This window comes from Notolabrus celidotus, chromosome 2 (genome assembly GCF_009762535.1).
Source record: "Notolabrus celidotus isolate fNotCel1 chromosome 2, fNotCel1.pri, whole genome shotgun sequence".
NCBI lineage: Eukaryota > Metazoa > Chordata > Actinopteri > Labriformes > Labridae > Notolabrus > Notolabrus celidotus.
This window is the reverse complement of record NC_048273.1, coordinates 29,855,875-29,880,872: the sequence shown is the minus strand read 5'-3', so window position 1 is coordinate 29,880,872 and position 24,998 is coordinate 29,855,875. Positions and strand designations below refer to the sequence as shown.

General features: G+C 40.0%; 1 protein-coding gene across 3 annotated transcripts in view; it reads right to left on the bottom strand.

Moving 5' to 3' along the window:
• The window catches only part of LOC117806654 (contactin-associated protein-like 4), a 111,701-nt gene that overhangs the window by 59,572 nt on the left and 27,131 nt on the right, over nt 1-24,998 (bottom strand). For 2 of the 3 annotated variants that reach the window (XM_034675646.1, XM_034675653.1), the window contains exons 1-3: nt 17,887-18,069; nt 7,728-7,875; nt 7,108-7,311 (exon numbers count right to left, since the gene is read on the bottom strand). In XM_034675646.1, coding sequence (XP_034531537.1) covers nt 7,108-7,311; nt 7,728-7,875; nt 17,887-17,943 — 409 coding nt within the window. In that variant the 5' untranslated portion in view covers nt 17,944-18,069. Of the gene's footprint in view, nt 1-7,107; nt 7,312-7,727; nt 7,876-17,886; nt 18,081-24,998 lie in introns of those variants that run through there. The other variant, XM_034675638.1, reaches the window with a different exon arrangement.

Sequence of the window (24,998 nt, the reverse complement as noted above, 5' to 3'; positions counted from 1 at the left end):
TTAAAATGTGAACATATTCGAAAGTTGCAAATGAAGTCCACTCATTTCCAGTATTTCTGAAAAGCCATGCTCAACACCTCCAGCCCAGAGCTCCATATTAAAAGGACATGAGAGTCTTTAACTCTGACTTCAAAATATCTTCATTTCAGTCTTTTATTATGAAGCCCTTTCATGCAACGACATACTTCGTTTCAGTTTGAGTAAGTGGTAAAAGAGAAGAAATGATCAATACCAGAAGTCTGGAGGCAAACAATTATAGAACACTAAAGTTTCATTTATAAAACCGCTCTCTCTTTTTCTTTCTCCATGTCAGTCTTAACTTTCCTCATTCTCCCTGCGTGTCTGTGAGGACACTGAGCAATAATTACCTCCTGAGCAAACTAATATTGAGTGTTCCTGTCCACCAGCTGTGGAGTCTACGCTGAATATTTTACTTTCCACTCTTCAGGAGTCTACTGTTCCAGACGGCTCCCTGGGGCAATATCACCTTATCATTCTCTGTCTGTTACTCCATTACAGCTCTCTGCTCCAGCTCTAAATCTGTTTATGAAGGACGACAATGACAGGACTTATCAGGAGACAGGCTGTTATAATTGTGTCAGCATTTCAGCATCACTTGGTGCAGTGATTTAAATAGCTTGGCTCTGACAGACTAATGCACTTTCCTGAAACAAATTCTGAGTTTTGGTCACAGTTGGAAATTGAATTTATTGTCATGAAACAAACTGAAAAAAAGCAACAGCAGACAGATATTCATGACAGGAGTGCTGATGCTGTGACAGGTAGCTTTCCTTTCTTTGTTTCATTTCACATCTCTTTTTTTTTTATCAGTAAACATAATAAAGTCAATAATTAGTAACCAGGTGATTTACTGCACAATGCAAAAACAGTCTTTGTTTACATTTAACTCAATAAAGACTGACAGAAAATGTTACATTTGACTGTAAAAAGACAGAAGGAGGAGATTTTTGTCTCTACTTTGACTTGTACAAGACAAGATCAGCAAAGAGGAAAGGACTACCCGTAGTCCACAAGTTGCAAACATCAAACTTGCAGATCCTCACAGGAGCTGTGATCAGCTTTTATATTGATCAGTTTAACACTGCAGTGTGACTGAAAGTTTTGATACACTGACCATGAAATTGCAACGTTATTTTTCGAAGTCTGACAATGAAGTCTCTCCTCTTCTTTTATGTCATGTCTTTACTATCTAGAAGTCAGAAATAGATACACTGCAGTCAGTACGCTTACATGCATGATCAAATCGAGGTACAGTTCTAGCTCTGTTAGGCAATTTAATTGGATGGCTGTCCTCTCTGTAGTTTCCAAGCACTGGGCTTGAAATGATCTATTGACAAAAATGTGTCCATCTCTGCTGCAGTGGGTTAGGATATGCCTCCTGTCAGCTAGACACTAGTAGACTTTCTCCCAACTGACCTCTTATATCACATACCAAACAAACAGGTTGTTGTGTTGTGTCAAACAGTGAAAACATGGACAACTTTACAGCTCTGTACCCTCCATACGTACAATAGGATAGCTTTGTCTTATTTACTTTCCTTCTTCTTCTGCTTCAGTTGTGGTTTTGTTCACTACTCCACTTCCTTCTGCATATTTATGCTGTTATGACTTTTAGGACAAATGGTGGAGCATGTGCAGAACACCTAGGCCAGTTTGGGGCTAATTGAGGTGCATGAATTATCAGTTATAGGTATGTTAATCTGACTTTGAGAAATTCTATCTAGAGCAATTTTAGTTAGATTAACATGTTTACATGTATCTTAATGTCCAGTTTTGGTGAGACTAACGTAAGAAATCATCTTGTTCAACATCATGTAAACATGCTGAGTGTCTCTCTTTTTATCAGTATCTCCTCAAAGAAAGACAAAGAGGTCGGTCACTTATGTTTCCTCCTGACAAAGTGTGCATCTCATCACCTCTTTATTGTGAGATGCAAACTGGATTTTTCTTCAGGGTTTGCAGTAAGCTACTTGTTATACAGCAGAGGAGTGTGTTTCAATACGAGTCCCATGAGTATCTTTGCAGTTTCAGGCTCTTCTGGAAACACGGAGGCTGCTGACTGAAACTCTTATGAGGCTGTTTATAATGGAAACTCCTGAAGGCTCACTGTAAATCACTGTAGAAAAAGTGGAAAAGAGTAAGCAAATGCAACAGTAATCCCCACAACTCATTGTCTTCTCTTTTCTCAGCCAACTGGCACAGTCAGTCCAGAGAGATTTGTTTCTTTCCGCAGCAGACAGCTCAGGGAAAATGCTGCCATGGCTTTGGTTGCTTTGCACAATTAATGAAAAGACCTTTGTGATCACGCTGATGTTTTGTCACTGTAAAATCTGCACTATTATGTGTTTTATCACACCAAAACACAGAAATCAACATCAGCATGTTGTTATTATGGAGCATGGAGAGAAATGATAGGCTTTCACTTAACATGCAGCGTTGCCCTGCACGCCTCTCGGCTGCCATCCTGATTTAGTCAACGATACTTAACGCCATTCGTCCAGGAACGCACTGGAGCGGGACACACTCACCCTCGGTGTGTTTACTGCTGTGTATTACAGCCTCCTGTTGACAGTTCAGAATTGAGCTGAATTATGAAGCACTGAGCTACATTATAGCAGGCTGACATTTTGATAAATGCAAAGCAGAGAGGAAATGAGATGGTTTTGGATAGCCGACATAAATCTTAATGAGCCAGCCAATTTATTTCAACTGCTTGGACAGCCACGGGCGGCTAGTGCAGGCGTCTGACTGTTTATCTGTTTGTTTGCCAGTCTGTCTGTCTTTCTGTTTTCATTCATCATTAATTTATGCTAATGGTTGAAACACTGTCTTACAAAAATACATCTGCTCTGGCTCATACTTGTGTGGTTTATAAGCAGCACATGTCCCTTATGCCTAGTGTTAACCATCATTAACTCTCCTGTGTCTCAGCCAGCTTGTTTTTCCCTCCTGATGCGACATGTTTCACCGTTAAAGAGAGGCTCAAGACTGACAGGATCAGGCTGCGAAAAATGGGAGAGATAAGTATGAAGAGCCTAAGAGAACAGCTCACAGTCTGGTGCTGTGGAGATAGGGCATCTAAATCTGCAAGTTTTATCTCTTCTCCCAGAGTTTGAACTTTTCTTTTCTTCTCCTGAGCCAACAGCTGATTGTGGAGGAGCATGCTGTGGCTGAGGGTGGATGCTACAAGCTATTGATCTAAATTACACTGTCTGCCGACTGCAAACTCCAGGGAGTGTGTGGGGAGGAAGGGAGGGGGATAGGGAGGGACAGAGGGGATGTGGGAAAGAAAAAAGAGAGAGAAAATGAGAGAAAAACAAAGGAGCATGCAACTGAAAAAGGCAAATAATCACCTCTGGAAAAAATCTAGCAAGGGCAGAACTGGGGCACAATATGGGAAAGACTGTGATAAATAACTATAGGGGGAGAATAGGCAGCAGAAGAAAGGGTAAGGGACAGCCAAGCAGTGGAGAGAAACACAAAGAGCTAGAGAAAGAAAGATGCAGTGACAGCGCTATGATTGAGGCATGAGATGTTTTTATTTCTGCTGTATTGGCTGTTTCGCTGGATTATCTAATCTCAATCTAATCTCTACGTCCCTCCAAATACAGTGGAAGCAGTGTTTATTTTCATCCCCGGCTACCCAGAATGCTTTGAGCAGTTTGTTGACTATCAGCTCGGCAGGTCTAACAGGGAGATGTGACAGGCGTCACTCAGGGAACTGATGTCAGACTGATGGCTCACACACATAACACGCCTCCAGTGCTGACAAATAGACAACACCAACAGGGAATTAATGCTCTTCACCCCTACTCTAAACACAGGGAATCAAACATGATTCTGTTTTTTTTGGTTGGACTGCAGACGGAGAGAGACAGGGTGGGTGTGACTTAAAACTGTTCTACCTTGCATCTTGAAATATGAAAAAAAAAATTAAGTTCAAACTAGCAGCCTAACTTCTTCTTCTCTCTAAATTTACATCTTTGCATTGAAAAATCTTGGCATCAATTGTTTTAATGATGTGTTATGAGCTAATAAGAGCTTGAGTTTGGGAGGTAACCACATGTTGTATTTCTATCTGTAATATTCCATTCATATTGTTAAGGAACTCATTTTCAATTCTCCCCCAAACAACTGAATTAGGGTTATGGTCACCATCTTAAACTTTAAGCACTTGTCAGTTCACTAGCAGGGACCACACCATCAAAAGGGATACATTTGAGAATGATTTATTGATTTGATTGAAATAGTGATTCTGAATTTGAAGTTGAACTTCTTGCTGGTACTGGTTTGGAGAAGCTTATTAGGAGATCCACTGTAACTCCCTTTAAGAGCTTTATGTACAGTAAGAAAGAAAGAAATAGGAAGAAAAGGGGTTGGGAGGGTGTGGTGCAGAATCTGAGAACGAAGGGGAGGTGAGGGATGGGTTTGAATTTATAAGAGAGCTGAAGAGGCGTGGTTGAGGTGTGGTCTTGCTCCTAAATCTTTGCTAGATAGCATCTCCTATTTCCTCTTGGGTTACCGCCGTTCATTTTAAACTAATGTCGGTAAATATGGTTTGTCGTGTCAACCCCTCTGTACAGATTTCCCCATAATGAAATTAAATTTGACACAGGGTGGAAAAAGTCATGTCAGTGTTCCCATTTTGACACCTGTTGGCCTCATAAGTATTGGAGGTCTACTCTCTAAACACTAAGTTATCTAAAGTCCAGCGTTGAATCATCTTCGGTTGTTTTACATCCTGTAAATATTTGTAAATTCACAGAATGTAATAATTCAGAGTATTAGCGATGAAGGAAGGACACAAATCTTTGGTGAGCAGAGCCAGATGGGAGGTTTGATGAGAGGGCTGCCATATGGTGAATATACTACAACCTGGCAGTCTAACAAAGCCTCAGGTTTAACCTCATTTACACCAACTGCAACACACAGACACACAAACACACACACACACAATGTATTTCCTCTCTACAACCTCAACAGAGCTCCACTCTGTGCAGGTAGAGGCCATGGATCATGTATTGCTGTGCTAGCCCACTGTGCTCTGCAGAATTCATCCTTAACTCATGTTGCTAGCAACCTCCATCGATTAAAAGAGAAGGAATACGAAGAGAGGAGGTGGAGCTGGAAGAGGAAAAAGAGACAGAAATACTGGGGTAAAGTAAAAAGAAGGAAAAGCAGAAATAGGAGAAAAAGTGTGAGAAAGAAAACACCAAGAGAGAGGGAATAAGATGCTGCCTTCCCTTGCAGTACACAACAACACCTTTAGGTTCTTGTATTTACCCGTACAGGTACGCAATGTTGACCTACACCACTTCTTCAAATTTTTTCTCAATGTGATAAGTTTAGTACGGAAACTGCTTGAGACATATGGATGAACAGATAAACACTTCACTGAGGTAATCAGCAAAAGTAGAAAGAAGCATGGTTCCCTTGAGTTTCTTCAAATTGGATCAGCAGTTTCTTAGAAATCACATCTGACAAACATGCAAACAAACCAGCAGATGGACGGAGACGAACATGGAGCGCCTTCAATTTCATTGTAGGGGCGAAAAACGTGTTGGATATTAGATTCCTTACGTTGAGATGGAAAAATGTTCTCTCTGGAGGCTGAGAGTATAATTACACAGTATGGTATAGGTGTGCAGCTGACTATTACTCAGAGCAATGAAAAATAAATGAACAGATAGGAACAGCTGCAGAGTTTGCCAGACATGCTGTTTAAGAAAAGTTCAAAAAACTTAATTAAATTCCTCAAAGCACATTTTCAAACCTTCTCCTCAGGATGTTAGCTACTGCTGTTTTTTTGTCTTTCTAAAAATGTAAGTGCATTTACTGAGTGTTCCACGTGTACTTTACTCCATGGTAATACGGATATAAACCAGTGGGCATAACTCCTACAGTGAGAACGCACCAAATTAGCTGCAGTTAACCTATTCAGATTAAAAGCCCCACCTTTACATCACCAAAACTTTTGACAAAATCCAATTCTATCATTGCATTATTATATTTCGTATAGAAAGTAGGATTAGAAAATAAATTTAAAAAGTAATCTAATTTCATCCAAACTTGATTACACTCCAAGAGATTATCTGGGTCTGTCTTTGCTTATTCAAGGAGACACATCTTTACCAGGAAGTTATTCCAATCATAATAAAGCATCTCACACATGCTTGAGGTACACCTATTGTTTTGATGCCTTCATAACGCCTTGATGTCTCTGCTGTGACCTGGATTAAATTTGGAGCATAAAATGAGGACCCAGCAGCTAACAATAACCACCAGCGACTGAAAATCAACACCCACAGCCATAATAAGCACTGCGACCAAAATAAGCTACAGCATTAGACTCTCAACATGCACAGATGCAGACTTACAGCGCTAGAATTGTTCTTCGCAGCAAAATCATTCTAGTCACAAGCTTTGAATTTCAACCTTTTCCTTCAATACTGCTGGCTCTGTTCTGTTGCCATTTCAAATCTGATGCCTGCAGTTGCTCTGTAGGAGTGTCAGTTGATGCATGTCGAATAATGGCTTCCGGTTAGTTCGGGCCGTAAAGAGAAAAGATGTCATTATGTTTGTCTTAGATTCCACATGTAGCAAGTTTGATGTAACTCATACTCACTTGACAGCAGTAAACTGAAGTAAAGATCATTTGCCAAATTAAAGTGAAAGAAGTTGTGAGCTTTAGAAACACTATACAGTAATCAGTCTGTAGGAACTTGTCTTGGGAGTCAGAGTCAGTTCAAGGACTAGTTGCTGGAAAGGTGCCAGTTCACCTCCTGGGCACTGCCGAGAAACCCTTAAGCAAAGCATCAAACCCTCATGTAATCTGGGCACTTGTCCATATGCAGCCCCCTCACTTTGGCATCTCTCCATGAATGTACTCTTTGTTCAAATAGTTCTGTTGGTGCATGTGTATGGTTTGTTTTCAGTGTGACAACATTGATAATCCACTTGGGATAAAAAAAAAACATTCAGTTCAAATATTGTCCATCCAAAGAATCTAGTTTCCAGGATGTAATAGTGTAGAAATCATACTTTGCATACATAATGAATAACATATGATGTTGGAGGATCATTGACCTTGTTGGTGGTAGAGCAGCAGCCGTCCTTTCTCCAGCACCAGAGTGAGGCTGTGATCTCTCTGTCCCTCTGCGTGCAGCAGCGTCCCAGAATTCCTCAGGGTTTTAAACTTTAAAGAGATGACCTCCATCTCCGTCCAGCTCGGCCTCACACTCAGCCGATAGACCAGGCTGCTGCCGCCATCGAAGTTAGCCACGTCAGAAGCTATGGAATAATGCAGAGTTAGAGAAAGGAACAGTGATTTAATCATTGGTGGGACACATTTAAGTAATGAAATTAAATACTTTGTTTACAGTTTAATGTCAAATAATACCTTAAAAAGGCAATTTATTGTACATGAAACATGAATATCGTATATGTGAAGTGTCCAAAGAAAAATACCTAAACTAAGTGCAAAGCCAAACTCCACCTGACAAACATCCTGGAGAGAAAACACGACTTAAAATCATCTGATCTTATAAAAAGATCTCAGATAATTATCTTAAAGTCTCACAGATCAATCATGATCTGATGAAAAAAAAAGATGCCTCTTAATGATTATTGCTCCTTTTTATAGGAGACACTTTGTTTTTTAATTAAAGCATTACAAGGAATCAGTCAATTATAAAATTTGGACTCACTATATCGACATCCATAAATCTCCAGTCGGAGTCCAATCCTCCCAGTAGGGTTCCAGTCCAGAGGAATGAGGCGCAGGTAGCGGGCTATCACCGATTGTTCCAGCTTGTACTGGACCACAGAGTCTGCATTACTGTTTCCTGGAAAAGCCTGAAACAACAGAACAACATTACAGAACAACATTAGCCACTGCAGTTTGACCAGTTTTTGCACTCAGCCATCAATGTTTAACCATTGTACTTCAGGAGGGAAGATTTGAAGGCATACATGATTTAATGAGATCCTAAAGAACATGAGACAGGACCAAAAGAGCTTTTTTTGTACTCTTTTGAACATTGTGAAAATGCAGACTGGGGAAACAGGTTTTCAGTTGAAGTTTGCATTTGTTCTAGAGACACAGAAATAATAAATCCAAACACTGAAATTAAAATTGGGGCCTCTGTGTGACTTACACAAACAAATAAGACTTCCAAATAAAGACTGGATGTTTCTAAAGTCATTTTTAATGTCTGAACCATTGGTGGGAGGTACTGTATGTGTTAGTTAAAGTGATTAACAGCACACCATCAAATTAGGCCTCTATATTTCCCATGACAGAATTCTTAATTCTACATTACCCACACATTTACTGGACAAGATCAGCAAATGATTAAAAGATAACTCTTTGTCCAAATGGGGCGCCAAATTAGACACAAACTGAAAAATCCTCTCAGAAGATAAAAGCATAATAAGACAGATCCATGTCTGTATCGAATTTAGTAAGTATAACTAATGTTAAGGAACAGGAAAAAGTGAAAAATGATGGGGAACCCAAGCTGCAACCTCCAGGGCTCAGAAATTAAGCCAGCACAGAAGTGACCAAAACTGTAGTTCCTCAAGTGGCCACTTTAAGGTGGCTCCAGAAGTAAGTCCAAAATGCCAAACTTGACAGTAGAATTAAAGATGCCTCAGGTTTCAGTCTCTGAGAATGACAATTGTAAAGGTAGTTGAAACATTCTGTGAAAAACATGATGGTTAATTCTCTAATTTGCAGACTAATTACAGAACTGTACAGTTTGGTAACCTGCTGTTTGCTAACCCCTCTGCTCTTCATCACTACATCCTCGTCTTTAAACTATAACTCTCAGAGTCTCTGCTCCAAAAAGGCAAGAGACATACCAATTTGCTATGTCACAGTGGCCACACTAATTATTTATACAGCCAATGATCCAACCCATCCCCTCCTGTTTGTCCAAGGTCCCACAAGTGAATTCGTTTCCCCTTTCTCATCTCTCTTCTTTACACAAGATCCACGTATGGGAAGCTGAACCAGAGAGCTTGTCAAGATCTACCCCGAACTGAATCTAAAATCCAGGACTTTTAGCACATACAGCCACATCAACACTGCAATCCACCCCCTTCATCCCTTTGCACTGCACCCCTTCATCCTCCATCTCTCATCTCATCCACTCCAAACCTCCTCATCAATCCAGTATACTACTTTTTATACCATTCAACAACTCGGTTTTGTTTGTAAATGGAACTCCAAAAGTAAAGGACTCAGGTGGAGTGTGAAGAAAAACTCCCCCTAACCTTCCTGGTCTCTGTGCATTTTCAAACTTTGAGCTCACAGAGGCCATTGATCCTTGCTGCTAATAACATCTCTCCCTCTCTCTCTCTGTCCGGTGATCAATAACTCTGGGACCTACTCTGTCTCTGTATCAAGCCTCTCTTAAAGAGACTAATGGCCTCTATTTTCCCAATCAGCTGCCTGTGGGAATCGTGTGGTTGATACACAAAGAGCCCACAGATCAACACATGCATCTCTATGGGGAGGAAAAAGATGCATTTTTGGGTTTCAGTGCGTTAAAGTGCATATGCTTTGCTGATGTCTCCTGTCTACTTGAGAGCGTGAATCATTCTAAGAGTGTGTCTGTCTGCTGAGTGCGTACTGATGTGGCTGTGTGAGTGGAATTGGCTTCCCTGGCGCAGCATAATTGTGATCTCAGCACCGTCTTCAGTGCTTTGAAGGGCTGAGCCGGCTGGGCAGCGAAGCGTTGAGCTCAACAAACGTCTCTGTTTCCTGCTGAGGAGGCCTGAGGAGAGTGGCATCTCATTTACCTCACTGTGCATGTTTTGAAATGTGAGGAGCCTCTGATGAGACCTCAGTCAAGGAGATGAGTAGACAATGAGACGAATGGAAGGAGAGAGGGAGGAAGGCATGAGTAAAAAGGGTTGAGAAATGCACTCAAGTCCTTTATGCGCTCTGAAGAGTATTTAACTGTTATTAAACAGATTTAATTAGATTCTTATTCCCCTATATGACCTATCAAAGCAAACTAGACTGCCATTTAAATGGAATGTTCTAAATTGTATAAATGTAATTTTACTGAGTATTTACATAATGGTGGTTTTAATGCCTATTATTACCTGGCGTTCTTACTGATCTCCTGGTTGTATAAGATGCTTGATTCTGATTGGTCAGAACGTCTTGACAACGGTTGTTAACTTTCACTGACGTCAGCAACCCAGAGACAAACTGATTACAAGTCATATCAAATGAATCGGCGGAAAAAAGAGTTACACATTTTTCTTCTGCTTTTCTTCTGAATGAGGACAGTTAAAATCGAATGCAATAGAGATAAGAAACCATCACCATGGGACGCTAAATGTTGTGTAATCACTGGGACTATTTTTTAGAATCTGTATACATAGATCATTTTAGATTAATTAAGTAAACTATTAATCAATTCATTTTTGCCAATGTGTCAGTGTCTTACTCCCATTTATTTTAATTTCTCTGGAACAGCAATAATGTTTCTGGGTAAATTTGACCCGGGGCATATTCAATGATCCAAAAGTGTCAGAACTCCAAAAAATCCCAATACACATTAATTATTAACTCCATTACTAACCATTTAAATCAATATTTTACATTTAGATTTTCTTTTTTGTGAAGTCATGTTGATAAATTAACACAACACTTCTTCTGTTACATGCTGCCCAGATTTTTATGCAGCATTTAGATGGTTTGGAAGGCATATATTTCCTAAAATAGACTTTAAAAAGGGTCAATTTGACCCGCAACACAACAGGAGGATTAAGTTAGTAGCCTGGTAACAAGTGGGGTCTACACGCCTTCTTTTTGCGTCAGGGTCTTGTCTTACCCTGTTGGGATTCTGTTTCCCATAACTACCTGCTAACCATACATTATCCCTTACATAATGCTGCTGCAGGGTTGGTTTCACTGTGTGATGCCATCAACAGTTGAAAGAAGGTATGATGAAGTTTTCTGTCAAACAATACCTCAGTAGATAAAAATAACACATCCGCCTTGTAATTGTGACCACCTGTGCAAATGCACCCAATACAACAGCTCTGTCACAAACTCTGTTCATATGTCTAGCTTTAGTTGTCATGGTCAGAAAGGTGACAAATGTACCAAAAGTGAAAAATGAAAAAGATTTTCGAGTAGGATTTCTAGTCAGAATATTGTATTGGCCTGCATGTGATTGAACAGGTGGTCACAATTTCAAGGCTGATCAGTGTCTAGGACATGATCAGATAAGAACAGCCAAAGTGGACACTAAATGGAAGATCCTCACAGCAGCTTTCAGCAGAAGCACTCTAACAACAGGCAATTACAGGCAGGCAGAAATCCTGCATAAAATGCTATTCAAGGAAAAGTAGAGAAACCTTTTGTACCTGCAGAGTGCACATGCAGACAGAGTTTAGTGTGAAAGACTTTGGGTTGTTTGTAGCAATGGGTTGTTTGTATTTGTTTCATAAAGTAAGTGCTGCTGAGATTTCACAAAGACACAGGTGTGTCATAAAACTGCATGCACTTAAGATGGAAATTGTGGCTTGTACCACAACGTCACAGCACATTTGTAACTGGAGATGTTGACGTTAGCTGAATCTTTTCCAGAGACATGTTTTACTGACTGACTTTTGCTGAAATGTACCATAAGTGGTAACATTTACTGTTAAAATGTGTTGTATACGGCGCCCAGGAGAGAGCCCTGGAAGAAGCATGTGGCTGTTCAATACACATAAAATGCCACTTTTTTACAGTTGTCTCCCTCATTGGGTCATAATAGTGCATTTAAAGAAAACAGTGGTATAATTTAAGGTAAATAAACTCCTTTGAGTGCTGGTTTTATTGAAAAGATTCCCCTATTTAAAACTGGGGTTGGTAGTCAGGGGGTTAGATGGAGTCCTGAGGAAATGCTACATTCAAATTCATGCTAGTTTTCCATGACTACCAACTCCAGCTTTAAGACATGTGGCCAGTAGTGAGTTCTTCAGTCTCCCACAACCATACGTTTCTGCATGGAAAGTGCACATTGCTGGACGCAATAGAAGGATTCATGATGAAAGATAGTTCAAACCTTTTTCTCTCTGGGAACCTGTGCCTTATATATTGACACAACTTATCCTCTGGATGTGTGACACAGCCATTCTTACCTTGGTTGAAACGTAACCATCATAGTTTAGCAGCAGCTATTACTTAATAGTGGATGGTGATGGCAGACTCATGAACAAAGTATACTAGCACTAACTAGTACTAACAGTGCCTTTCATTACATCCAGTATATCTGATGACATTGATGAACTTCATTATTCCTGCAACTGTCAGCTCCTATCTACATAACTGAATGTATCTATGGTTACCAAAGATTAGCTGCAGGGCTAATGATGAAGTTAATTAGCTCTGGACAAAAGCCCAGTCTGGTACCAGTGGACTCCTAGTAGGTTGCAGAAGGTTGTTTATAGACCTGGCAGCACTTGATAGAATCGTCTTATGATGACTCATTAATGTATGTAATGGAAATATAAAGTTTGATGTGTGTCTGTAAAAATGTTTGTTGTTTCTTCAGCCCAGTCCCAAGCTTTTTGTGTAGAAATAACAACATAAGGGAATAACTACGCAGCTTGTGCAAAAGTAGATTAATTTGGCTCCATCCATTTAGGACTGACTAATGCACTGTTAAAAATAGTTACACCAGCAAAGTCATTTATATTTACACTATTTTGCATATTCATGGTACTCTTTGACACTTTGTACTGAATGTGTGGAGAGATAAATGTTACCAATTTTTTTTTTTTTTTAAATGAGACGGACTAATCCACATGGATCCACTAGACTTGCAGAGAACAAACCCTCTGTTAATTTACTTAATTGGTGTTTTTGTTTTGTTTATGTTTTTATTTGTTTGTTTTTACCGGGGATGTGAGAGCCCTGAGACGAAGATGATAAGTTGTTGTGTTTCTGCTTTGGTAGATTGAATCGAGCTCTTCTTCAGTTAGCAAATAATTATTATTGATCTTTTTGCAACTGCCCTGGTGTGGTGCTCTCTTGTATTCATATAAATAAGAAATGTAAATAAGATATAACTGAAAAATGACCATTAGTGACTTTGTTAAGAATCCATAGACACAGGCAGTCTGCAGCTCCTGTTGTGGTTGTGAACGGTAACCTTTCAGGACACAGAACACCGGTACCAAAGATTACCATATTTATCTTCTCTGCATTCTGCCCAAAGCCATAGAGTATTTTCTCTCAAGCACATTCTTCCCCTTGAGGAAGAAAATATAGTCACTCATATACTTGTCAGTTGTTTTTCAACATTTGACAAATATGCACTTCTGCCCAAATGTCGAGGAGGCTTTTGACCTCCTCTTTGCCCTCCTCCAGGTCATCCAACTTTTTTTGTTGGTACAGTAGGTTAAGTGGCTGCCATTGGTTGGCCTCTTTGAGGCTTTCCACAATGGAAAGTGCAACCTGCATACATGACATATGTTTACCTACCCAGTGGGAAAAAGAAGACTGTGATGTAATGACTTAAGGGTAGCCATGCAATGGTGTGTTCTTCAGCCCGCTTTGCAATAGTGCAGCATGAACACAAAAAGACTCAAAGGAAAAATGCAACAACATATCATTTTATCATCTGACCTGAAAAAAGGCAAATGAGCTGCAGGTGAGAAAGCACCCTCAAAGACAACCATGAAATAGAGTATATGAAATACTGACGTCCCTCAACATGTTTTTGAACAGTTTTTGATTTAAGCTGCTTGTCACTACTGGAAACATGCAACGATTGGCCAATCTACACTCTTACATACATGGTTAACTCTTTTTGTTACATATGAAGTAAGAAGTAGATTTAAGTGGACTTGTTCATTAGAAGTTCTTCAACATCATACTTAAGTACAGTGGTTATGTAAACATATTTACTTCCAAGCTGTGGAGAGCAAAGGGACACCTAAGCTGAGAAGTCAGAGAGAAGCTGTGACTGAGGCTGACAGCTGTTTCTGTAGTCAAATCTGCTCCTTAACCGATGCTCTAAGCTGGCCTGACTAATATATGGAGCTTTAAAAACACTCTGAGAGCTGATCTGGGTTTATCACCTCTCATGCTGAGTGTCAAATCAACAAGTTCTTAAGCTGTGAGAAGTTATACTCTGCTCCCGCTTCTCAGTGATGACTCCCTTGCTTCACAGAGTTTGTATCCTTCTCTGAGAGAAAAATCGCATCCTGTCATATCACAATCAAAGCTGTTCTCTGGGCTGCAGCAGTAACAAGACGGGCGTTGTGTCTTCCATAAAGGAGACGCCTGACTGCCTCTGAATCACATCTATTGTTGTTCAATCATCAGAGGGCTGCACGTCTTCCTGTCATTGTGACACATGGTAGTTTGCTTGGTGGTGATCAGTCACTCTGCACTTGAGCATGCTTTTCCTTTACAGAGACATGGAACAGGCTCTAGCTTAAAAAACTGTTGCTGTAAAATGCTGTAAAATAAGGATTTTAAAGAGGAGTGCAACACTTGGGAGTGTGTGCAGATGTGAAGGAGAGCAGAGAGAAGTGCTACAGCTTTGAATTTCTTTTCGGTCTGTCGGAGTGTCTTCATACATGAGCTGCAGTTCAGAATATATATTTAGTCACCACATGCATGTTTTAGTCAGATTGTCATTCATTTGCATTTTGACACTACACTGCCTTCTTATCGAGCCTGGCTCACAATACCAGAGCTGGCATGTTTTCCATCAGTGTCTTGCCTGGAGACTGTTGATGGACACGTGTGCTGCTGCAAAAATCAAAGCTAAGACTTCTCCAGCACCAGGCAGCCTTTCTAACAACAGCCCCAGCCTCCTGTCAGCAGAGGTTTAACTATTTGACAGCAGCTCCGTGCAGCTGACAGAGCCCTGCCCAGGTTCCTTTCATTGTTCCATCCATTATTAATAAAGAGTGAAAGGCTCCTGGTGAGCAGGCACAACGCTGCAGGCAGTACCAGTCCCCACAGAAATGTAAATTATGTCTGTGACAGTGAGGCCAAATGTGTTTTAACTTCAATCAACCTGCGCTTAGAGCTAAGCTCCCTACCAAGCAGCAACAATGTTGATTTAAATGAGGTATTTCTTACATAAACAACTCAAAATAGTGTAAACTGCATTACTGCAGGCCATTTCAGAAAGCCTTTAAAGAAGTTTGTTGGAGGACATTTCTTCAACTTAGGGAGATGATACAGTCTGCGATAGATAATCCATCAGCAGACATCTCATGAGCCTCTTAAACACATCCAACCTCTTCCCCTGAATTTTTCCTAAGCTGCTTGTTCAAACATGTCCCTCACAGCGTGAAGTTTCCCTGTCGGTTGAGGGAGGTGGTGGGCAGGGGAGAGACGAGTGTGAGGAGGCAGGACATGACATCTAAAGCAAGCTATGAAATCAGAGTGGAATGTGTACAACATGACGGCAGACGAAGCAACAGAGACCTGATGACAGTTACTGCATTCATATCAATGCTATGTGATAACAGATGAATGTGCAGACATCTTTGCTGTTCTTGTCTTGAAAATAATTCTCACTTTTCAACCTCAGCTGTTGTTATTCATCCCTTTAAGTGTTCGCTCCAATTTTGAATCGACTGGAGGGATGGTAGAGAAAATTGTTGGTAAAAATGTTGTCCTTTTGCATTCATGCATACAGCTCACCAAGACATTTCAGAGCCTTTTCAGTAGTTTTCAGTATCTGTGAATACAGATAAGGTCTTTTTTGTAATGTTTGTTGTTCTTGTTTAATTATTTTGTGTCAGAGTTACTTCATTTTCACAGCAACATTTCTGAAACTGACCTCCAGGCTACACTGAAAGACATTGACAGACAGATGAAAAAATGACATAAAGGCAGAGGAAGTTCAAACTAAGTATGTCAGTTATCTGCAACTTGATCTTCATTTCACAGTAAAATCAACTATTTCATGTTTTCAAGAGGAATTACTAGTTTCTACAAAGTACTGACCTAAAAACACAATCAAAAGATGATCTGAATGCCTTTACTTCAAAGTTGATTGCAAAGCAGCAATCATTTCTCAATGGAGACAGCCGCTGAGGTTAGACTATGCCAGACAAACCTTTGTGGAAGACATTAATAACTTGCACTCATTTCTAGACTTGAAAAAAAACAGCAAACAAAGAGGCAAACTCCTGTCTGCGGGGTGAAGTTGATGTGAGAGTTTAACTGTGGGTTTTAGAGAGAGGGAAATTGTCTGCTGCAGAAGTATTCCAAAAAAAGCCCTTTGCATTCTTTCAGCTAACAAACCTGTTGTGTTTTAATTGTGTCGCTGAAGTTAACTGTTTATTTGCAGTGGTTTAACACCTCTAAGCGAACCCTCAACTTTATTATAAATCCAATTTTCAATAGTTTAAAATTCAATCAGAGTTTCATTAAAAATGTCACACTGTTTTCCAATATCCTCACTGATTAATTCAATGTAACCTTGTCTCTTCGAAATGATGCTGATATACAATTAATGTATTTTCCAAATGAGCTCCAGCACGATAGCAGAATAATTGCTGCATGAATTAATTTCAGTGGCAATGCTTCCTCTAATGAAGACAATACATTCATGGGCAGCAGGATGGTGGTTTGGGTGGATGTTGGACTCTGTGGTTTTAGGCAGAAGAATTTTTGGTAAAGGGAAGAAAAATAAAGTTGTTTAGATGATTAAATGTCACTCTCCAAATCAATATTTAGGGCCCAATTTATTCTACCTTTTTGCTTTAGTTTCTAGGAGTAATTGTTCTCTAAAAAGCAAAGATATGTCTAGTTGTTTTTATTTTGAGAGTTTAAAAATAGTATATAACAACATTTTCTCATTGTACTGATAAATGAAGGCTGTCAAACAATTACTTTTTCAATTATTATTAATCAAGTGATGGTCTACGGTTAACTCACGATTAACTGCAAATTAATAACATCTTTTCTTCTCTTTAAATTTTACCTTAAAGGGATATTTCTTAAAGTTATTACTCTTATCAACATGGTAGGGGACAAATATGCTTGTTTGCTTGCTTGCATGAAAAAGTATGTTTTGTTATTATTGCAGCAAACCAAAGCAATGGCAAACGCTGTCCATAAAATTTGCCAGAGTAACCTCAAAAGCACTGCCTGCTCAAAGAACATGCTGAAAGTATAGCATGGAAAACTCAAGCTCAACAAACAACAACTGACCTGAATGTAACATTACAGGTCGTGTCCAACTTTACACTTATAGAAGTTAACTAAACGTCCCCTGGTCTTTTAAGCAGCTCAACACAAAATTATGGACCTCATGCTTTGCAACAACAGACACATTGCGGAACAAGTACACTTGTCAGATGGATTTACCAACACTCAGGAATAATTCCCTGGATCCTTCAGAACTAAAGCAAACAATCCCACACACTGTTATTGCGTCTTATGTCACATGGGGGGAAACAAAGACCACGCTGGATAGTTTGCACAAAGACAACTTTGGTGTAGAGGAGGAGGGCTCTCTGCATCATCAATAATGTGCTATTTAAGACTCAACATACTGAAATACGGTGGTAACTCAATTCAGATCATCAATAAGTGCAAATATCTTTGGTCTTCTGAAAGATCCATCTGGCAGAGATGTGAAGCTAAACATCAATATACCTGTTTATTTATCCATTTCTGCTCAAGGAGGTTTGTTTCTGCTTGCCATTCATCCACAACCTTACTGTGGCACCACTTCCTGATTTCTCAAGGGGCAGGCAGAGGGTCATAATCACAGAATGTGCATGCAGTCATCCTGCATCAAAATCATCTTTTCAAACATTTATAATTTTGCTGTCCTATATTTTTACTATTCTGGTTTGATAAGTAATGAAAGTTACCCCAAAGCTGTCTTCCTGCCGGTGTTGCCTCCAGTTATGTCCTGTGTCACTGAACATCAACAGGTAAGCCGTCAGCCAATCAGAGCTGCCATAGCGTCCCTGCGTGGCGACAGCTGTGATCTTGGTACGCCTCCCCAGATCCACCTCCAACCACTGGTATCTGTCTGAGACCAGAGGAGACCAACCTCCAGCTCCTGCAGAGGAAAGACAGAGACAGAGACACAGTATGGTTTAATGGCAATAGTTAGTTTTCATCTTGTTATGAGTGTGGCAGAGCGTATGTGTGTGATGGAGATTCCGATGCTGGGAGAGATGACAGAAAAGAGAGCGAGGATCGAGTGACAAATTGTAGAAGTGAAATATGATTCATTACAGTTTAATCTAGTTGAAATGAAAGTCTTAAACTGTGAATTTATAGTCTGGAGTCGACGCTCCATGCTTAGATTTTTAAAGCCGTCAGATAATAAATCTCACAGACTGCACAAAAAAATGAAAAATGCTCGTTTAACTGAGTGATGTCCAGAGATTAGAAATGAGGACTTAACAGAAGATGGGAGAGACCAGGGAGAAGGGTTAAAGTGATGGGAATGAGCTCTTGCTTGATTTCTGCAGCTATTAGTCAGCCCATTAAGAGGAAACTCTTTTTTACCTATAAATGTTGCGAAATATGGTGTAAAGCAACTTTAATCCACTTCTCTTGAAGTCCACTTACACGCCCACCGATTTAAAACCCTGTGATATGGCAACCACTTCTCTGCTGTCCTGATGATAAATAATAAATCCTCATAATTAAAGACATTACATTGGATTTATTTGGGTCACAAACACTTGACGGAAATGGATTTGACTGCGAAGCACCGGGATGGTATTTAAAGCAATTTGATGACTCTCCACAGCTAAGTGTCAGGATGTGTCCTGTCTTTTAATGTTTCTGCTTCAGGTTTTATGGGACATTTAGGGTGAGTGAAATATGCTGAGAAATCACATAACAGCTTGTTAATTTACATTTCTACACTGTTATGACCGGGGCAGAAGAGAGCGTCTTTTAAACAGTGATTTGTAAGGCTGACTTCCCTCCTATGTTTTTCGGGATACAGGCTCCCTTTGTGTGCGGGTGACAGCTGTTACTGCAGCTGGAGCAAATTTCCAGGGGTGTATGGGATTAGCTCACACTGTGTTAATATCATGGTCTAAAAAAGTAATCCCATCACAACTGTACTGCAACACTTTAATGTCACTGCAAAGGCAAACACTTATGGAAAATATACCAGAGAAAAACATGCTGAGCCAACTCAAGCCAAAGGCAGTATGGTTGGTCACCTGGTGTGAGTCCTGAATGTTTTAAATGTAGCCTTAAATATAATGCTAAAAGTAAAACAACTGCCAAATCGCAAACTTCCCCACTAAGTTTCCCCTCCATCCCGCTTGTGGCACTACCTGCTCCCTCGCTCTCTAAAAACATGACTCAACAAAACAGCAGTAATTAGTGTGAGAAGTTAAACTCTCAAGTAACTTCTCAAAAACTGTTTGTGTCAGATTATGCCGTCTTCATTATGACTTTGGGTTTTGTTGTTTAATTAATGAGCTATTATTGTGTGATCACACAGGATACCTCAAAGCTGTGGATTCAAGCAAACATGGGTGCAGATGCTGGTCTGCATTAACTGATTGTAGGAGAACCCAATTAGAATAAACCCATGTTAGCATAAACACATTCAAATACGAATACTCCAACTCTTGTCATTAAACTTTTGATGATAGCAGCTCTGCAGCATGTGAAGCACACCATTTTTTTCTGAGCATGGTTGTGTTTATTTGAATTCTTACAGGACTTGATGCACACAACTTATTCTCTCATCGTTCTCTAAACAAGGAATATTAACTATCAACATCAAACTTGAGATACAGGGTCTCACGTTTGAATAAGGTCAGACTGAATTGCTCTTTTTTACACCAATCAATTCTGAAATAGAATATTGACCTGAATAATAAAATCAAAAATAAGTTTAATGCCTATGAATATGATGTTTCTTATTGTGTGTATCCTCGTATTTTGTATTTTACTTGCAGATTGTTTTGATATTACATGCGTCATCAGGTTGCCCCAGGCATCACTCTTGCTTCTCAGAAGTAATAACAGTTGTTAAGAGTTTTCACAAATCAGAATCAAGTATCCAACTCAGCGGTGTGATTACTAAGAAAGCTGAGTAACAATAGAATACACACCATTATTATTCTTTACCACTCAGTCAGTGTCTAAGCCCTGCAGGAAACCCATTGAAGCAGTATATTATTTTTTGCACCAAATGCCAGAATGTAAAACAATTTTCTAGGATGCATTGAAGGAGCTAGGAAAGGTGGGATTGGGTCGAGCTCTATTTCATGCATCTTCTGCAGTTCATGAAGGACAGTATTCTAGTAAGTCCATCACTTGGGCATGACCAAAGACAATGTGTAAGGTTACCAGTGTTCATATTACATAACCCCACCCTTTCCTCTTTGGAGGAGTATAACCATCAGGCAATAGGTGTATTTATAAAGTTATTTAAATGTTTAATAATTCAGAGCTAAAGTTAATTTTTGATAAGGAGACATTGCAAGAGGGAAACAAAAACACAGATTTTTAAATTCTGTTTATTTTAAGAGGTGCCAGCTGTTTGGCCTGTTAATGTTTTAAATTCTTTCTTAAGGGAGCAGGTTCTTTATTTTTATTCATCCTGTTCTTGGAAATGAATAAATGTATTTGCTGCTTCAAGAAGTCAGAGTTCACAAAGTTTAAAAGCCTACATGATAATTCAACAATGAAAAAAGTGGCTGTATTGCAAAAGAAAGTCAATTCCAAAAAACATTGTTTGTGAACACAGTTTGTTGCTGCATCCACAAATGCAGGTTTAAACTGTACCATGTAAAGAGGAAACCATAAATAAACATGATCCAGGAACAACTTTTATTTTAGAAGGACAGAGGTGAGGTGGAAAACAGTCTGATGAAACAAATGTTAGATTCTTAATAGAAACAATGGATGCTGCATCCTCAAGTTCAAAAGAGGAGAGGGACCACCTGGTTTATCAGAACACAGTTCCAAAGCCAGCATGATGCTACAGGGATGTAAAATTGCCAATGACATGGGTAGCTTACACATCTAGGAAGGCACCATTAGCTCTAATATACAGGTTCTGGAGTAACACATACTAGCACCCAGACAACATTTTTTAGGGAGGACTTTGCAAATTTCAGCATGACAATGCCAAACCACATTGTGCATGTATTACAACAGCATGGCTCTGTAGCAGAAGAGTCCTAGCACTAAACTGGTCAGCCTGCAGTCCCGACCTGTCATCAACTGAAAATTTCACATTTTACATCTCACTGTAATAACCCCAGTAACTGGTCTCCTCGGGTCCCAAACATTTACAGGGTGTTGTTAAAAAGGAGAAAGTGAAAAAAATGACTGTGTTCCCACTTTTTAAAAATGTGATAATGTAGATATGTTGTTTCTGCACTGTTTTCAACCAAAAATAGGGTTTAATTGATTTCCAAACCACTGAATTATGTTTTATTAGAATTTTAAATAGCAACCTAACTTTTGGGGAATTCAGAGTTATTAAAGGAATGAAATGTGGTCAGGCTTTGCATTATATTGCTTCTGTCCATTTTATGTCCTCTGCTCAAATGAATCTTCTAGCACAGTCATCATTTTAAGAAGAGAAATAAATTTGCATGGTATTTAAAACGGATGGCTCAGCGAAAAAGCCAGACTAGTTATAAAAATGCCTCAATTTGAAAATAGAAGAGGTCTCTGATCTGAATTAGCCTTGCCAATAAGTCCGGATCCAAAATAGGAATCAAATGAGATCTCATAAAACTCTACACATACAGAATCCGGCCTGGGGAGAAACCAGACTCTGCATGAGATTAGTTTAATTCAGAAATTCTTAGCCTGTTGCAGAAAGTCGGAGGGTTAGAGGAGGTGAGGGAGAGGATTTAGAGACAGCAGAGGAGGACAGAGAGACAGAGTGAGAGTTCTGCCTTTAAACAGCAGCTAACTCTGCAGAGAGTCACTGGCAAAATTCACCAAGCCTCAATTTTATTTCTCATCTAGATGCAGCTGGCATAGTCTATTTAAAGGAAGGAGTTTGTGTGTGTGTGTGTGTGTGTGTGTGTGTGTGTGTGTGTGTGTGTGTGTGTGTGTGTGTGTGTGTGTGTGTGTGTGTGTGTGTTTGCGTGTGTGCGTGCGTGCGTGCGTGCGCGTGTAAGCCAGTATAAGAGAGTGAGAGAAAGTAAAATGACAGAACCTGATTATGAAGAAACATTGAAGGTGATGGAAAAGGCTGCTACAAGATAAGAACACTCTGAATACTGAGAGGGGTGTGTGTGTGTGTGTGTGTGTGTGTGTGTGTGTGTGTGTGTGTGTGTGTGTGTGTGTGTGTGTGTTTGCGTGTGTGTGTGTATTTCAGAAAAAGTGCTGAGTAAGAGAAAAGCAAATCCATGGCGCCTGAGCAGCAGATGGAGGGATTTCTCTCGTATAGAGCGAACACCAACCACTCACCCATGCACGCACACACACATTCACGCATGATAAGAAGGCCAGCCTGAAGACCACTTGAGATTGGGTTGCCAAGGTGATGTCATGCTGACACAAGGCCAATACAAATCAATACGGCAACACTTCAGACACAGCACCTGAAGTGGACATGTTCCCCCAGCTCATCATTTCTATTATCAGATTGCTTTATAGTGAAACAGAAAATGACCGGCACATCACATTAAGATTGTTCCACACTAGTGTGCTGTTGGACAAGCGTGGCTTTACTACAACATTGGTGAAGGGGTGTCAATACAGTGACATGTGTCAACGACAATTGACGCTACTCATGGTTGACGTTTTTGCTTGCTGTAGTGGAAAACACATGTACTGTACCAAATGACTTAACATGCAGTATGCATACAACGGACATACTTCAACAGCATGAACTTTGACCCTAGCATTTACATCTGCATCAGTCTATACCAAGCAGCAACCTTCGGTCTCAAACTATGAAGCCCATGTGGAAGTGTTATAAACTGCAATTCATTGAGAATCCACCTGAGGCTGGCTGCAGAAACAACAGAAACCACATAGACATCAATTCAAAAAAGAAGATCTTTGCAGCATTAATAAACATGTTTACAGCCTGGTTCAAAAAACGGCTTGGGTCTACAGAAGCTAATTTCTCTATCGGCACACACTGTACGGGGGGTGAATCAATCAATCAATCAATCAATCTTTATTTGTATAGCGCCAAATCACAACAAACGTTATCTCAAGACGCTTTTACAAACATAGGAGGTCTAGACCACACTATGTCAAATTATGAACAGAGACCCAACACCAAGACAGGGTAAGACTCAGTCTGACCCCACCTTAATCCATCATGAGCATTGCACATCGCAATGTCTGAATAGACATAGCTGTTGGCTAGAAGGCTCAAACTCCTCCCCTTTACGTCCCACTCTGCCTGGTTGAGTTCCATGTTTCCAATACGGCTGCCACCATTGAGTGTCTTCAAAACAGTGCTCAGGAACAGATGGGTGACGTCACAGATACTACGTCCATTATTTATACAGTCTATGGTCTGTACATCCAAATGTTGTACATTGTATTTTGAAGCCTCTGGCTTTATATTCTCAGATGAAAGGATTTGATGTTTTTCTTTGTCATGCATGACAGTAAATTTAACATCTGCAGGTTTTTGACAAATCATAGGTCGCACTATTTATTTTTGGGATGTCATGTCAAGGTAGGACATGGATAGAGAAGGAAGCTGCACCAAAGGGTTACAGGTTGGAATCGAGCCCAGGCTGCCCACTTCAAGGAGTAGCTTCTTTACCTGGGTCACATGGTTTAACCACTGGCGAAACTGGCACCCTGTAAATCACTTCACTTAACTTAAAATGCGTTCATCAAGTGATATTGCCTTCAAATTTGCCACAATTGCTGGATAAATGAGTTGTGAAGATCATAGCTGACAATCAAAATGTTGAAAGTGGGCAAAATAATCTTCATACATCTTAATTTGACAGGGAACAACTTATATGCTGTCCTGACAACTACAAAGATGTCACTAAAATGCATCATGTTATCTCGTCACTTTGCAACTTGTTTTTCGTGCCATTGTGACTCTTACACTGACATGGTATTATCGGTATGATACAGCAAAGCACATTTATTCTGTCCGGTCTACAAACATTAACATTGCAAAGATCACCAATAATATTCTGAATTCAACATTATATGCTCCTCTTGTCATTAGACTGGGTTTAAGGGCAGCAAGTGGATTCTGAGGTCATCTCATAGCCTCTGACTTGCGTACTTTTCCTCCTGCAGCTGTGTCAGAGCTGCCTGCTCGTTAGGGCAGCAGCTAAAGGCCACTGCTAATAAGTACCTCCATAACAGACAAGAGCACTGACAGCACAACAGGAGAGAGCTGACACACTGACCTTTACTCATTACAGCAGGGCCTGAGGGAAAAGAACAAAGAAGAAAGAAAGAGAGTGAAAGATTGACAGACAGAGGGAGAGAGAGTCAGGACATCTGACATCTACAGGACAGCAGGGGAGAAATTAGGGAGTGAGAGAGAGGAGAGAACAAGAAGAGAGGAAGATAGATGGAAAAGAGAAGGAGGAAGAGCCCAAATGGGGTAGAGTGAACACATTGAAATCTGTGACTTCTCCATACTAACTTGCTTACTGAAGCAATACATTCTTTCACGCATACCCTTCACTTTTGATCCAGTAAATCTCCTTGATTTCTCCACCTAGCTGTCAATAATGACACCAAAGGTTTTCCTCACCAGGACAGTAATTGAGGTTAAAAACAGGTCAGGCACATTGCATCGCTGCTCTACTGGACATTCAAATTTGCGCATCACCACAATGAATGTACCAATCGGGAGACTGTGACTTTTTAGGTCAGCAAATCAGAAGACCAATCGACCGAAAACACCTCTCAGGGCCCGAGTGGACAAAGGTTGAAAAAGTGGGCTGTAGGGTCATCAATAAGATTGTGTAAATGATTCTCCTTCCCACTCTTAGACAAACAGTTTAACTGTAAGAGTGGGATGGAGAACAAA